Raw genomic sequence first — 16342 nt, 5'->3', positions numbered from 1 at the left:
TGCTTTGTTACAAAGGGCTACCCATAGTGTGACATCTCAAGAGAGCCTGTGCAATTAGTAAACACAGCCCAGGTGAGTATTTGGAGGTTCTTGTGTAACTTGGTTGCTTTGATGTTACTATGTTTGAAGTGATGGGTAAAGTTTCTGCTGGCGAAAAAAAGCACAAGTTGTTTTCTTTTTTCTCCTTACTCTGTTTTGTGGGAAAAGCCAGTGTGGCTTCTTGGAGGTGGCTCTAGAAAGTATCATTTCACCATTGTGTGCTCTTCAGAGGATAGAGGATGCTGGCATTGATCTCTGCCTTGTTACAACTGCTTGTGGCTTCACAAGGAGAAGGAGACTTTGTGTCATCTTCTGAATTATGTATCCCTGAGATTTCCATGGGCTGGATCTGACAACTGGAGGGGAAGCCCATCTACCTCATCAACTCCTTCCTTCCCATGTGTAAGAACAGTGGTTGGTTGCAGATGGACAGTGGTTCAAAGTGGCAATTATTATTATTTTACCTTTCTTGTTAAAAGTTAAGTAGTTCTTGGCAAGAGAGTAAGTATGTGAGCATCTTGGCACCGGAGAGCGGGGAGGGCCAAGGGCTGAGATGAAAAGGAATGAGTAGGGCTGAGCTCCTCCATTGTGGAGGACCACGCTGTGCCTTCTGCAGTTGTTTGATCAAAGGGAGCTGTGGACATTCAGAACTGCAGCATGCTGATAAGAGCTTGTGGGCCCTTGCAAACTGTCTCCTGCATCTCCTTAGCTAATGATGAGTGACTCACTCATCTGTATGGGAGTGTTTTGACCTCCTGTTGGGCTCGCAGAGGTCAGGGTAAGGAACTGCTGCTGGGTGCAGGAACTGCTGCAGTGCTTGCAGCCTCCTGGCCGTGCTGCCCTGCAGGCACAGCTTCTGTGTATCTGTTTTGGTGCTTGCTGCTCTAACGTTATTGACCACATTGCTGGGGCTGCAGTATACTGCAGTGTGCTTGGGATAATGAGTGGATAAACAAAATGGTGGTTGGCCAGGGTCAGGCACAAATAAATGTAAGTGGCTGAGGTAGTTGCATTTATTGGACTTCAGGCTTGTGAAGAGTACAAAGGCATGTACATGGAAAATACATGGAAACATTTTTGTATTCTTAGAATCATTTCCTGTTGGGCATCTGAAACGAGCATAGTCTTGATCATAAGGCAGTCAGGAGGGATTCCTGACATGATAATCATAGTAAGTAAGAGTCACAGTCTTTGCTGGCAAACAAAGCACATCAACAGTCCTTCAGTGTCCTTTGAACATTTTGTCCATTCAGAAAAAGTTGTAATAAAATGTTATTTTCTTTTCCCAGCAATGCTGAGTGACGATAACTCTGTGAAGCTGAAAAGTGATTGTTTGCCTCCTGTGCAATGCTGTAAGGTAGCTGCACATGAAGATGAGAAGACCAATCTGGTTTTTAAAAGGTACTCGCAAGTAAGTGTCTTTGAATTGGTAATATAGAGGCAGTTGCTCTCCCCTAGCTTGGGAATTTACAAAAAGGCTACAGAAATCAAGGTATGGGATTGCCACAGGGAGGGTTAAGAACACAGCTTCTGTTGGGGCACTCTTTGAGGAGCTCAGACTGTCTTGTGGTATTAAACATTTTCCCTAGGCGTTGTGAGATTCTGGTTCTTTGCTCACCACTGTTTGCAGACTTTCTGAGGTACAGATAAGTACTAATGCTGAGGCTTTTGTCTTTTTTTCTCTTTCTGAAATCTTGGGAACCTGTATCAAATTTGTCTACGTGAGTTTCAAGAAGCACTGAACACTAAGATGGTGCATTTGTAAAAACAAATGTACAGACCTTAGGAAACCACAGGAAATAGTTAAGTTTTAAAATAAAAGTCAGTAATAAAGCTCAAACTATATATCTGAACCACAATCTAACCAAATAAGGGTTTAATTTTTGCATGTTGGTTTAAGCATGAAATGAACCAACAGGGGAGATCAACACTGAGGTTCCATATTAATGAGAAACGAGTAGATCAAAACCACTGATAGCTTATTTCACTCAGTTTTTAAAGGATTTTGTCCCCAAAACGTGCTGAAGGAAAAAAGAAATAATTAAATTGGGCTCTTCAGTAGAAACTCCAGCATCTAAATTTTGCATTCTAGCCTGCCTGTGAGTTGAAGGTGTTGCTTGTGAATGATGACCATTAGCTGAAAACTTTGCAGTTTGAAGTTTCTTTCCTTTTTTAAACTTGCATGAAAAGACATATTTTAAAATAGTATTTCCTTTATGGTATGAAAAGAGAAGTAATTTCTTGGTTTCTGTACGTGAGGAGAAGTATTTGACCCACCAGAGATGCATTTAAAATGTGAGTAGAGAACTTCACAGCATCAAAATGTCAGTATGCAGTGGTTTTCTTATTGAAGCAATCTATATGTTTTCATACTTTCCTGTGCGTAGCTCTGAGGAGTTGTGAAAGGTTGGAGGAAGAATGATTTAGGTTTGTTGGTTTGAATCAAATGCAAATCTGAACTTCTTCTATTGTCTGTTAAAAAAACAAACTCGTTTAGCAGTTGGTGAGTTGCTGGAAAAAGTGATTCTTTTTTTCCCCTCTCCTAACCCCTGCATAAACCCGTTTGTCTTTTAGACTCCTTGCACTGTTTGTGATTGGAGGGTGCTTCCTTTATATCCTCAAATTACATTTTTACCCTGAAGAATGTGACAGAACAAAAACACCGTATGTGGACTTTGATCGTGTAAAGGTCAGTATCTGGGTTTTTTTGTTTTGTTTTTTTGCTTGGTTGAAACAAAGTGTTGTTAATAGTCGTTATGGCAGTCATAAGGCTTATAGGATTGCTGCACGTTTAATTCTCTGGGTTGTGCTGGAGCAGTGACCTGCATGCATGCCAGAAAGGCAGCTGCAGCCGGGCTTCTTGCATGGGGACCCAGAGCCCAGGCAAGGCCACAGCTCCTCAGCTGGCTCCGTGCAGCAGCAGGGCAGAGGGCTGCAAGGAGACAGCCCAAAGTTGCCAGGGAGAGCAGTTTTCTGTAAGCCTTTTGCTGGCACTCAGTTTCAGGGAGTTATCTTCCCTTCTCCTTGCTGTTTGCCTTTCTGTTGCATCAGTGCCAACTTTTGTGTTCAGAAAACTTGTGCAGATGAAAAATAAGCCACCCAGAGCCAACGCATTAAAGCAAAAGTTTATTTTTACTAAAGCCGGTTCCCCAGTCTGCTTTACCTTCTAGATGCTCCCATGTTTTTGGATTCACTTGTCAAATGTGTAGGAGAGCACAGCTCTTTATTTATGTGCAGCTCTTCATTTATTTGTTAAAGGTAGCGAATACTTCAAGTGCAGTTTTGCATATGGCTTTTCAACTCGTGTAACAGAGATCAGTAAAGTTTTCTCTCGGTTCTTCCTGACATTTTTCTGCCTTTGCTACTTGACCTGCTTGCTCTTTATAATGCATTTCTTAGCTTGGGGTTGTTATGTTTCTGTTTTCGAACGTCTCAGCTCTGAGACAATTTATATTTAGCAGAAGCCCTCAAGCGTTGCTGCCTGTGCATCCTTCCTTCCCCACCTCCCACCTTATTTAGTAGGTTTTCTACAGGTTCACCTTGTGAATCTCTTTGCCTCCTCTTTGCTTCTCATTTGACTTATTTCTTTTCTTGGTAACACATTCTTGCTTCCAGCCAACATCCACCGTAAGCCAGGCAAGCCTGAAGTTTATGTGGGCATGTACATATTGCTGTCCTGTGATTCATTTTGTTTATGCTATATGCAGAAGGAGGAAACAATATTGCATTTTTTAGCCTAGCTAGGTAGCAGCCAATTGCAAACTGTTTGGAGCAGCCAGTGATTGCTATTAGCTGTCAGCCTTAAAAATGAAACTCTTCCAGAGATGCAGTTGATGAAGTGCAGTATGAAGTTGCTCCATTGTGATGTGCCCAGGAAGAACTGCATTGTTTGTGGTTAGACTTGCAGTGGCCTTTGCAGCAGAGATAGTTCTGTGGATTAATCTATTTTAAGAAAACATAGCAACACAAAAACCCCCCACAAATGATGCCCAACTTACTTCCCTGCTGCTCTTTGCGTACCCAGATATGCACTTCCCTTTCCTTAACAGTACAGAAGGGGAACTGAGATAGCAACACATCTTTTTCTGACTGCATCCTCCATCCCCAACTTTTGCTACTGTAGTTTCATTGGTGATGGTTGTTCTTGTGTTTGTTTTTTAATTTGAATTAAAGTGGATGAAGATGAGCAGAATTACATCAGGGAAGAGGATATGCTAAATGATGTATTTTTAAGTGACTAAAAATATTACCTTTGCTGTTTTTTCTTCTTTGCTTCAGATGCTAGCTTGCCAGTACATAGTTTTGAAGACTATGCATGTTTAACTTCTTTGAGACAGATCAATCGTAGTTTACCTTGCAGCTTAAACTTTCTCTGTAACTTGGTAGCACAGCCCTTTTTATTTTGGTGATTCATGTTTTGAAAGAAGACCTGAAACTCCCCCACCTTGCGTTCCTCTTCAAGTTGTGTTTTAATCATTAGCAAAGCCACTTCAGCAGTACCTCTGGGGAGAAGTGTTGCTTCATTTCGATTAGTAAAGCAAATGCAGGCTGCCATTTGCCAGAACTTTTAACCAGCTGGTGAGTCTCTGCTGAAGGCTTAGGATGGGCGGAATTCAGGTTACACAGTTGAGCAGTGGACTAGAATTCCTCTTGCACTCTCACTGCTGAATTGCATGGGTGAGGGTAATTTCACATTGTTTTTAACAAGAACTCTCAAACAGATCTTAGGGAAGATCTCTCTTGAAGGAAGTGTAGCTTTCACTAACCTCTTTTTATTGACTTAATCTGTTCTTCAGAAAAACTGCTAGCCAGATAGTCTCTGTCCAGTCATCTCATTCACTTGCAGGTTTTCACCCTGAGCTGCTTGTTATTTGGCGACTGCTTTAAAATGCCTTATGCTTCCTTGTTTAAGTTCTTTTTATGAAACTCTATTTGCTTAACTGCTGGTGGTCACCTGGTGGGTTGCATTAAGAGGTTTTTTTCTCCCATTCCTGAGACTGAAACTGTGTATGTTTTCTTTCAGAGAGCACAGCAATATGCCAGTGCTGTGTTGCAGGAACAGTGCCGACCTTCGTATGTGAAAAAGCAATGGGAAAGTTATTTGCAGAGAAATACAGCATGGACATACCTCCCTTTGTAGGAAAAAATATAGATGATGATGAAGCTTTATTTAAATACGGACCTCCCTTTGGATTCCACAGGTTCTTTGATAAGATTAAAAATCTTCTTGAACTCTTACCAGAGCACGATTTGCCAGAGGATTTGAAGTCAAAACACTGTAAGCGTTGTGTTGTTATTGGCAGCGGTGGAATTCTGTATGGATCAGAGCTAGGTCACTTACTGAATCAGTATGATATTGTTATAAGGTATGTATTTTCTATTTAAAGACTTGAGCTATTTTACTTTAGTAGCCATTGTGGATATTTTTTTTTTTTTTTTGAGAGGAAAACGTCTCCAACTTGTTATGCAACATTTCAGGCTGCTTCTGAAAGTGTTTTTGTGAAATGTGTTTGTGAATGGATAGAATTCCAATCTTGTGTTCACATTCTGTGTGAACACGGAATTATTTGTGGACTTCAGATAACAGAAAATGTGGGCAGAATTGAGGTAGGAATCAATAAGATCCTAGACAAATAGGCGACCTTGTTTTTATCCATTCATATATTTAAACTTTTTGAGGTAGCCTTTAAGATTCATTTCTGCTTTCCTCCTTTTTTGGTTGGGATGTGTGGTTTCAACAACGCTGGTGAAGAGCAAGGAGAATATGCCCTATGAGGAGAAGCTGAAGGAACTGGGGCTGTTTAATCTGGGGAAAAAGAGGCTGAGGGGAGACCTTATTGCTCTCTTCCAATACCTGAAAGGTGATTGCAGTGAGAGCAGCGTTGGTCTCTTCTCACTGATGACAGATGACAGGACGAGGGGAAACGGCCACAAGTTGCACCAGGGTAAGTTTAGGTTGGATGTCAGGAAACACTTCTTTACAGAAAGGGTTGTTAAACACTGGAATAGGCTCCCCAGGGAAGTGGTTGAATCACCATTTCTGGATGTGTTTAAAAACCATTTGGATGTGGTGCTCAGGGACATGATTTAGCAGAGGGTTGGTAGAGTTAGGGTAGTGTGGTTAGGTTGTGGTTGGACCCGCTGATCTTTAAGGTCGTTTCCAACCTGAGTGATTCTATGATTCTACAGTTAGCCATATTTGCTAATGTCCAGAGCGTGATTTGTGTTCATGTGTTCTGAGTGTTACTGTTTGAGCTCTTGTTCTCTGTAATTTGAGTTATGTAACATCATAAATTCAATACAAGCACGTTCATGAGTAGCTTTGTAAAGTAAGACTTCTTCCTTTTACAAAGGGAAGAGTTGCAGTTAATCAGTGTCTCTTGTACAGAGGTGAGCAAATCTGGGTATGGAGAGGGCAGAGTTTGCATTAAATGTGCACTGAGATTAGGGTTGGCAGCATGGAGTTGACTTTCCTGTTGATAAAGAAAAGATCATGGGGTTTTCACTTCCACAGAACTGACAGAGCTGGGTGTTACAGTTCTTACAGTCCTGGTTCTTACAAGGAGGTTGCCAGCTTCCCAAATTTTGGTGAGCTGGAATGATGTGAGCCCACAGGATGTGCTACACTGACCAGTGTGAGAGAGAAGGGATGATCTGAATGCCTCTTTTGTGTGTAATGCTCGTGTGTGTGCATGCAAGCAGTTGTGCAGGAAACTGCCTGTGTGTTTTTCTCTTTTAAGATGGAATTGGTACAATGCAAAGAATGTAAAATTCTGGAGTGCTGGTTTAAGTTGCTTTTCTATTCAAGCTCTTTCTTTTGATGTTTCGTACTTTTGCCAGCTGCTCCAGAAATAGAACTGGCATCTTCTCAAAGATAAGGAGTGGATGAGTGCGTGAAGCGAGGAACATGGAGATGCTGAGAAAACACTGTACTCCTCTCTGCTAAGAAATCTGTGGGCCAAAGACACTTTCTTTGCTTAGTGTCTGATGTTTTAATGAGATTGTACTCTGCACTTATTAACTACAGTTCCTATCTACGTGTTTTTATAGGTTAAATGATGCACCAGTTCAAGGATACACAGATCACGTTGGTAACAAAACTACTATAAGGATGACTTACCCAGAAGGAGCTCCACTTTCAGAACATGAGTATCCCCCTGCTAGTTTATTTGTGGCTGTCCTCTTTAAAAGTGTTGATTTCAATTGGCTTCAAGCAATGGTAAAAAATGAAACACTGGTATGTACAGTGACAGTGTCACGTAACTGTGATTTTTTTTTTGTTTGTTTTCTGTTTTCTAGTGCTTAAGAATTTTACTGATGCATTACTTCCTCATTTATTATATTGGAGATCTCTTATGTAGCTTTGGTTTTGGTGTTGGTTTTGTTTTTTTTTTTTATAGCTATCTCTTAGTTACAGTTGGTAGCAGCACTCAGAGTTTGGCCTCATGCTGACAGTGACTTCTTTTTTCCTGCAAATATTGGTAGGTTACAGACACTGAGCTATGTGACATTTCACAAAGTAGAACTCATTTCACATTAGATTTAAGTGAGGTGTTCAAGTCTGCAGAACCTGAAGTAGAAATGAGATTTTTGGATGCTAGTCCCATTTCTTTAACCACTGACATCTGTGCAGCTGCAGTGGTGGGCATACATGCAATTAATTGTATTGTCATTAGTTCACATTTACCTGTGGTTCCTGAATTAAGAGGTCACTTATTTCTCACTAAATGAAGTGCACATACCTCTAAAGAACCGATAGGAGAGTTCCATGTTTCCAGACTCTTTAAACCAGCAGTTTTTTACCTCTTTCAATTTGCAGGCACTTACTTTCCATAAGTAGAAACACTCTAGCTAGGTTTTTCAGTCCACACTTTGAAAAGAGCAGCTTTTTTTTTTTTAGTATTTTTGTCTAGTTACTCCAAGTTTCCTTTTAGTTCTGTGTGATATGTGCTAATATATATATATTTTTTCAATGTGGAAGCATATGAGAGACCTGTGATATTGATTATGACTGTCTACTACTGCTTTAGTGAGGGTGTGCAGGGATATTGCCTTGTTTGGAGTACTTTGAATATATTTTGTGGAGAGGAGATACTCTTGAATGTATGAATTGGTGCAGTTTTAAGAACTTGTGCTGCCTAATTTTTCTTTTTTCAAAGCGAGGGCAGGACAGTGTAGGTCTGTCCTGTTGGTCCTGTTCTTTTCCCAAGCCTTTTTCCTCTCATTGTTCACGTGCTGCGGATGGTTAAACAAAATGTATTTATGTTGAAAAGGAGCATGAGGGAATGTGGCTCTGCAACAGTTTACATCAATTCAAGACCAGATTGCTATGATTCTTCTCTGTCCCCATGCCTGAGCATTCCAAATTTTTCCTTGCTCCCCTGTTTCTGCAGTGACAGAGAGCCAGTTTTGGGAACTCCTCTGGAAACTGAATGTCTTTATTTATTGTTTCAAATGCTCAGTGAACAGGCAGGAAGATGGGGCTGCAGCAAACAACACTTGATTGGTTTAAGCTGCTGTGAAGTTGCACCTTAGAGCAGAAAAGCCTGTTTAAAACAATACAGACCTACATTGCAGCTCTACCAGTTTTATAATTTCTTTATTGTTGCACGTTGTTTGGAAAGATTTGTAAATTAGCCTGATCTGGTATTGCTTTTTGCATCAGCGTGCATCTAATTGAGTGTAAATGGCACAAGATCAGAATTGAGTTTGCTGAGTCTAATGTAAATCCTTTTCTGAAGTGGTACATTTATCACTGGTGGCTGCTGTCAAACAACAGCTGCTCGCTTCAAAGCCTCAGCAATTGTTTTAAGACAGGGGCTTACTTCAAAATGCCCTGGTTAATGTTTGTAGAAAACTGATTCCCTTTCTCATTTCTTCAAATACTGTTTGAATTTTCAAATGCTGCTGCCCAGTTGTGCTGGGGAGGGTCGAAAGCTCCTGGAGGTAGTGGTGGATACGTTGACTGATGAAACACACAGTGCAGTCAAATACTCAGAATAAGCAGACTTTTTGCCTGCTGCCCTCTCTCAATTCCAAACACTTTGAAGGTTTTCTCTCTGCCAGGTCGCTCACTTGAACAGTGTACTGCTATTCCTGTGCCACCTGAGCTGTAAACTGTTTCCTGAATTTCTGTTTATGGGTGATGACTTCTGTAATTCTCATCTGATACGCTTCATAGTGCCAGAGGTTCTGTTGGGCTAACTATTTATTTATTTCTTTATCTTAGTCTCTGTGGATACGACTTTTCTTTTGGAAGGAAGTCGCCAAGAAAATTCCTTTTACATCAAAACAATTTCGGATTCTCAATCCAGTCATTGTTAAAGAGACAGCCCTGGACATCTTAGAGTTTCCCAAACCTCGATCAATATTCTGGGGTTGGGATAAGGTAAGAAGTTTCATTTTAGGAGGAAGAAACTGTATGAAAGACTAAAATAAGAAACTGAAAAATGATTCTTCTTTGTTATTTTATATAATGCCAGTGCTTGTATGAAGAAATAGGGAAATGAGCTCTCTCTCAGAAGACTTTTATTTTCTTCATTTGTGTAAAATCAAATGAGGATTTCAGCTCACTTTAAGATAAGGTGTTGTGCCTGTGATGAGAGGAGGTGGCCTGTTATACAAAGCTTTCAGATACAGTAAGATGTAAATTCACTCCAGTGCAGTGTGTTCACTTGTGCATCATTGTGACTAGTGTTAAATATTCAAAGCATACACCAGACTCAGGAGTGTGTTAAGAGCAGCCCTGTTAAGTCAAGCCAGAGGTCAGCTATGGACAGGTATACGTCTCCAGCTCTGGGAAAAGCAGGAAGAGTATGGAAACAGGAGAATTATAAAGCAGACTTCCCACTGGCAGGTTCTTCCCACTATGGGAGTTTCTATGTGTGTGCCTTGGTGCTCAGTAGCAGCTGGTGGGTGTTTCTTCCCTCAGTAGCCTTAGCTTTAGAAATGGTATGGAGTGATGAATCGCCTGATTTAATTAAACACTGCATTTTTGTTAGATTTTAATTATTTGTCAAATTGTGTCAGCAGTTCTCTTGAGCTATGAGAAGTACTGAATAACAATTGCCTTTCTACATTGCATGAAAGCAGTTATTGCCAATGTATCATAGAATCACTCAGGCTGGAAAAGATTTAAAGATCATCGAGTTCAACCACAACCTAACCATACTACCCTAACTTTAACAACCCTCTGCTAAATCATGTCCCTGAGCACCACATGCAAATGGTTTTTAAACACATCCAGCGGTGGTGACTCAACCACCTCCTTGGGGAGCCTTTTCCAGTGCTTAACAACCCTTTCTGTAAGGAAGTTTTTCCTGATATCCAAACTAAACTTATCCTGGTGCAGAGGTGTTTTGAAGGATCTTCAGATCTCAAAGTATTTCTTTAAACAAATAATGTAATATTTTAGAATACAAGGAGGCTATGTGTGGTTTGGTGTACTTACCTTCTTTAACAGATGTTCAGTGAGAAGTAGGTTTCTAAGAATGCTGTTAAAGTGCTTCTTGTCCAAGGCTGAAACAAGCATCTATGAAGAAATGCCAAGTGTGACTGCATGTCAGGAGTTGTTTGAGTATTTGGAACAAGGGTTCACTTGCAATTAAAATACATAGTAATAGGGCATCTTGCCCTCAGTTCACAGGAAAAAATGTAGTGTCAAAAGCCAAAATTCTTGTGAAGGGCGAATACTCAAGTTGTATTAATATTGGCCCTGACATTTTTAGTTTAGATCCTTGAACTCAAATTTAGTTTTAGGTGATTGATTTAATCTTTGACTGATTTAATTTTTAAGTGAGGAAATAGGCAAATACTGTGGTGTGTTGTAAAACTGCCAAAAGAGAGCATCTGAAGCCATTTGAATTCAACAGACTTGTTTTTTCTTTTTTCCTCTTCTTAGAATGTACCCACAATTGGGGTCATGGCAGTTGTTCTGGCCACACATTTATGTGATGAAGTAAGCATAGCAGGATTTGGGTATGACCTCGACCAGCCCAGCACACCTTTGCACTATTACAACAACCTCTGCATGGCTGCCATGAACAGACAAACGATGCACAATGTGACAGGTGAAACAAAATTACTGCAAAAACTGGTCAAAGAAAAAGTTGTAAAAGACCTCACTGGTGGAATACATTGTGAATTCTGCAACAAAGACAGCTAGTGATTGAAGTGCAGCATGGTCTGGATTCGTTAAATTCCCAGAAGTTTTGTTGGAACAACCTTTAAAGCGTATATAAAAATGGACTTGGAATCTCTGCTGTCTTTTTTTTTTTTTTTAAATGTCAAGTTTAATTTGTTGGACTTTTACATTTATTTTGATGTTCGATTTTATTTTGCACGTTTTTTGTGGATAACTGTAAATACAACTCGGCGTTGAAAGAGATCCATTTAAAATATTTAATGTTTTAAGTTGTCAGAAGAAAAGCAGAGATTTTGTTTTCATATGTATATGGTACGCACAATGCTACCCTGAGTTGTCTGACAGCATAGAAGATTTATTTCCCATTGAGCTGCTGTCTTTGTGGATCCAGTTCCTGGTGTATGACTCCTTTTCATGCATGCCGTGAAAAGAAAGGCGTATGTTTCTCCAATCTCACTTCTCACAACTCGACCATTGTGTTTCTCCCTCAAATATTTATATTATTTTGATTTTGTGCTGATATTTTTTTTTGGAGGAGGGATGTGGGAGTGGAGGTGAAGGAAAAGGAACTGTTGTGGCAACAACTGACAAGTCAGCACTTCAATGCCCACACTTGATGTTAGAATCCTTGATGCCATCATGCATTGGGTTAGAACCCTGCTTTTGCATGAGGCACATTTGGACCCCAGGGCGTGTTGTAAAATGGTGTAACCTGTAGGAGACTGTCACCTGAATGCAGTCCTTCCTTCAGGCCATTCCTGCAGACCCAGACGAATGTTTCTAAGTAGTTGATTTGCAGCAGAGTTCAGCTACTCCAGGTAAAGAAGTGGCATTAATACAGAATCTGTTCTCTTCATTTCTAGAGTGACTTGAGAGTCTCTCAGTCAATGACACATTGGTTTGTATAAACCTTCCATTTAGCAATAATAGAATCTATGACTAGGCGGAAATTTATCTTGGTTTACTTTACGATCCTTTAGCAATTAATTATGGCTATTGTTACGTCAAGGGTTATCATCAATGTAAACTATTATGAACACTAGTGTTGACTGTTAAAATTGAAGGGAGAGGTTGGATTATCTTAGATAAGCTTTTAAGTCAGCAGCTGGCTGAATGTATGCAAGGAAACCACAAAATCATACTGAGAAAGTATGACCTCGTAAGAATGCCTGCTGAAGGCAGCATGCTTCTTGAAAACCCAAAAGTTAAACCTATATGAAGATATACTCTTGTGACTGGAAGTCAGTGCATTGCAAAGAAACTGGACTGCGCAGACCTGCACGCAGGTGTAGTTGTTAGCTCTGGGACTGGTAGAGTAGCACTGTTTGCACTGAGTGTTGTTAGTCAGCCTGCAGCATCTGAAAAATGCTTTTTTGGGGAAGCTTGTTAGCAAATCGATTAATGGTTGGCCTGGGAACATTGTTTAGAGTCATGGACTCTCCACATCATGAACATTCCCACATTTTTTTAGTTTTTATTACGGGCTAAGGTAAACACAGTATGGAGGTTCAAATATTCCAATATCTAATGAGGGAAAGTAAGATTATGGTAGCTGTGGATTTATTTTTAGTTATTTTTTCCCTGGTGAGGAGATGTAATGAATGGTAATGTTGAAACACAGAAGCAGCAGACGGATTCTGGCTGTTACACAGAAAGGCAATAAAATATCATGTGATCATAAAGCCTAATTCTGAATAAGAAGTTATGGACCCTAACTTTCCTTAGTCCCATGTGTGTCCTTGAAAGCCAGTTGTGGACGATAAGGAAATATCAGAATCAGATTCATGTCTCTGGCACTGTTTGTGTTCATAGCAATAATGTTAATCTAAATTCTTCTCAAAACACATTAATTTTTGTGCTAGCAATAAATTTCTAGTTTATTTTCCTGTAAGTAAAATAATTATATTGTTTAATTTAAAGCTATTTCATGTTTGAAGAGTTTTATACAGATGGTCTTTTAGTTAATATATTGAAATGTGCTAATTATTTTCTCTTGATATTTAAACTAGCAACAGAGTATGTTAATTTCATTTGCTATTAGTGAAGAAATGATGGAGTTCAGAATATGTGTGTTGGGAGGATGTCCTGAATACACCAAATTATGTGTTTCAGAGCACTTGATCCCTTACCACTTTGCTTTAATCAGGAAATTGAAAAAGAATCAGTTGATTAATGTGAATGCCAGTAGCTTTTTGGAGATGTCGTATTTATTGTCAGGTTCTTAAATTATGTTGATGTGGGGTTAGTTGTTTGTTGTTTTTTTTTCCCACCAGTTTTGTAGCTTGTGATAAAACATTGCTCTCCATTGTAGTGTGTATGTGGCGTTGGGTATTCCTTCATGGGCTCGACCATACATCAAATGGCAGCAGAGTTCACGTTGCAAAAAGCAATAAACTGATGAAACCACTTTCTATTTATCTGTCTCGCCGTTTGCAATTTGTTCTGCCTCGTTTATTAAGGATGTTTTGTGTTCTGTGGATCCAGTTGAAAGGTTCAGTGCGATCCCATAGTTTCAACTCTGTCCTCCCTTGATTTTAGAGTGGTTGCATGTACTTGCGTTATTATGCTGCAATCCTTCAGGTGAGTTAAACAGAAATTCTCTACATTAGGACTGAATAATTCTGAAAGCGTTTTGAAGATACTTAATATCTGTGAAGCCTTTTTCTTCCCCCCCCCCTTCCAGTACATTCAGAATTCCATGTCCTTCTAGAAGATTGCCAAGACATGAGCACCGTGCTTATTTTGGCAAGGTCCTTTTTGTTCAAAGACACTGTGGGAGCTTTGAATTGCTGAGTGTGAATTCATGGTACTGTCTTTCAAGTGTATATGAATCCTGCAGCAGCCAGAAGGTGGAGACAAAGCATCACCTTGGGAAAACCCCATGGGTAAGGTTACAGTTCATTTGTTACCATACCATGAATGTGAGCCACAGAGTTGCATGAGGGTACACAGCCACTGGGCTGCAGAGTGAGATGGAGCTGAAGGGGATGGTTTCAGTTTGTGCTCACTGACCAGTTGCTATCAGAATTGGATACTGAGCCCTAGCAGACCTGGAGGTAAGTGCTTATATGTAAACTGCTTTTGGACCGGACCATTTGTCACTTCAGGCGACTGGATTTGAGGACAAAAGAGGAACATCTTTGCCCCTCTGTGAAGTGCAGTCTGTCCTGCCTTCTGCTTGAACACCACCTCCACACCCTTGCACCTTTCTATAGAAAGTGCATTGTACCTTTGTGCTAAGAACAGCATGACTTTTTTTAATTACCAGAGTATGATAGCGGCCCTGCTTCAAGTGAGACAATGGAGCATTGTCAGGGACCTGATTCGAGTTTCTGAGCAAATTGGAGTTCAAACTTTATCCCATGTGAATTACTTGCAAGGTCAGAACACCTTTACAGCAGCTCTGAGGTGAGGTAGGCAAGCATTAAAACAATGTTATGACAAAAATCAGCAGTGTAATGACAAGCTTTCTATCGATATAAAGTTGCCAGGACTGGGTTTTTAGGTGGGAGAGTGGAAAAGCAATGTTGTTAATCTCTCCAGATACCCACACCTTCCAGTTGGTTGACACTTTTCTTCCTGTCCAAGTGCTTGTTGTGTTTGTTTCGCCTTGTGTTGTTGTTGTTACGTAAAGTCATTGAATCTTAACCCAAATTATGCTGCTTTGCTTTTTCCAGCCTGTGAATTGGACACGGATCAGCTCCTCCTCTTACGTTCTTCTCCTCTCCCTGGGGTCAGCTGCCTTCTCATTCATTCTCGCTGCCTCTCTTGTGCTCATGCCAAAACCAACTTGGTTCTGACCTCCAGTGTACGCCCTTGTGCAGCACAAAGCATTTCTGTTCAGCACAGCCGCTCCTACTCCCTTTTTCCCAGCTCCTTTCTCCCAGCTCCATCCCTGGGGCACGTCAGCAAGGAGCTGTGGACATAAGGCACTGTTTCCCTCACACCCTCTCTGTTGGGCATTTGAGCTACTCGGTGCGTGGGGCTGTCAAGGACCAACAGGAAGGTAATGGGCAAGTTGTGGAACAACAAACCCTACACTCTTTTTGGCAAAAAAGAGCAAGCAGGCACTGCAGCGCTGAGTGCTGCCTTTTGATTCCCTCTCCTACTGTGGCTAGAATGCTTATTGTTGCTTAAGGAAATCCTAAGCTCCAGTGTGTGGCCAGAGCGTGTGAGTCATGCCACGGGTGAGGGGAGCAGAAACAAGGCTCTCTGCAGATCTTTCCTCCAGTATAGCTAAAAAAGGCCCAAAGCACATTTTGTACCAGCTGCAGTCATTTCTCCCCACCACTGCAGCCTGAGTAGAGGAGGAGAGGATGTGAAGGTGTGGGCAGAGCTGACAGACATCCACAGAGGTTTCTTTGCTGGGATTTTGCTTACAGCTTTTTGCCTTGTGTCATCAATTCTGCCTCTTTGCTCCATCAACTTGTATCTGTTTTTTTTTTTTTTTCCCATGCTGTTTTCCTCCTTTCCCTCTTGCCCCATCTAAGTGTCACATCGTGTCACTTGCAATCTCTCTGCTATCCTTTCCAGGCTTAGCAGCCAGAGCAGCTCCCGCAGAGGAGAGAGTGGTGAGGATGCTGGGTATCCACAGGAGAAGAACAGGGTCTGGTTCCAGAGCAAGGGTGGATCGTGACACTAGGAAGGAAGCTTACATCCCACTGTGTACTGCTAGCAAAATCTTGAAAGAACAGTTGGTTTTTGCTAACAGTTCAGTATTGAAATCACCACGAGCAATTTGGGTTTTATAGCTGGCTGAAGAGGTCTGGGGTTATTTTTAAGCAAGTTCTCTGCTGTTAGTAGAGGCAGCAAATTAGGACAAGTTGCAGCTTATTTCAAAACCCCCAGGGATTTTCTGCTGCAAGTTCATGAGTGTCTGAACCTTGTGACTATTTCTCTGGTCTGCTTTTACCCTCCTGGATTGCTGAGCCTGCTCTTCCCTCTTGCTGGGGCTGTCCCTCGTGTTACCAGCCAGCTGGTCCCTGGCTGATGGCATGGGCTGGGGTGCAATGGATGTCAGCAGCTCTGGCAGATGATTAGATGGTCTCACGAGCTGCCTGCTGCATGGGGAAAGTCATGACCCGTGTAATGGCTCCCAGTTGGGCTGGGCAAGGAATTTCAGTGATTTCAAATCTCTTGGTACCAGGGAGATGTTCACAA

At 41.1% G+C, this 16342-nt stretch overlaps 1 protein-coding gene across 1 annotated transcript; it reads left to right on the top strand.

The window, feature by feature from the left end:
* Positions 1–418: 418 nt before the first annotated feature.
* On the top strand, positions 419–13599 carry ST3GAL5 (ST3 beta-galactoside alpha-2,3-sialyltransferase 5). The gene is given in 8 exon segments (XM_019615086.2): positions 419–441; positions 1329–1440; positions 2614–2728; positions 5063–5123; positions 5126–5405; positions 7090–7276; positions 9269–9427; positions 10940–13599. Coding segments are annotated over 8 exon segments (1182 nt in total). The 5' UTR covers positions 419–437; the 3' UTR covers positions 11204–13599.
* Positions 13600–16342: the final 2743 nt, after the last annotated feature.

Source organism: Meleagris gallopavo, chromosome 4, assembly GCF_000146605.3.
Source record: "Meleagris gallopavo isolate NT-WF06-2002-E0010 breed Aviagen turkey brand Nicholas breeding stock chromosome 4, Turkey_5.1, whole genome shotgun sequence".
NCBI lineage: Eukaryota > Metazoa > Chordata > Aves > Galliformes > Phasianidae > Meleagris > Meleagris gallopavo.
The sequence above is the reverse complement of the archived record's forward strand: the minus strand, read 5'-3'. Positions and strand labels throughout refer to the sequence as shown.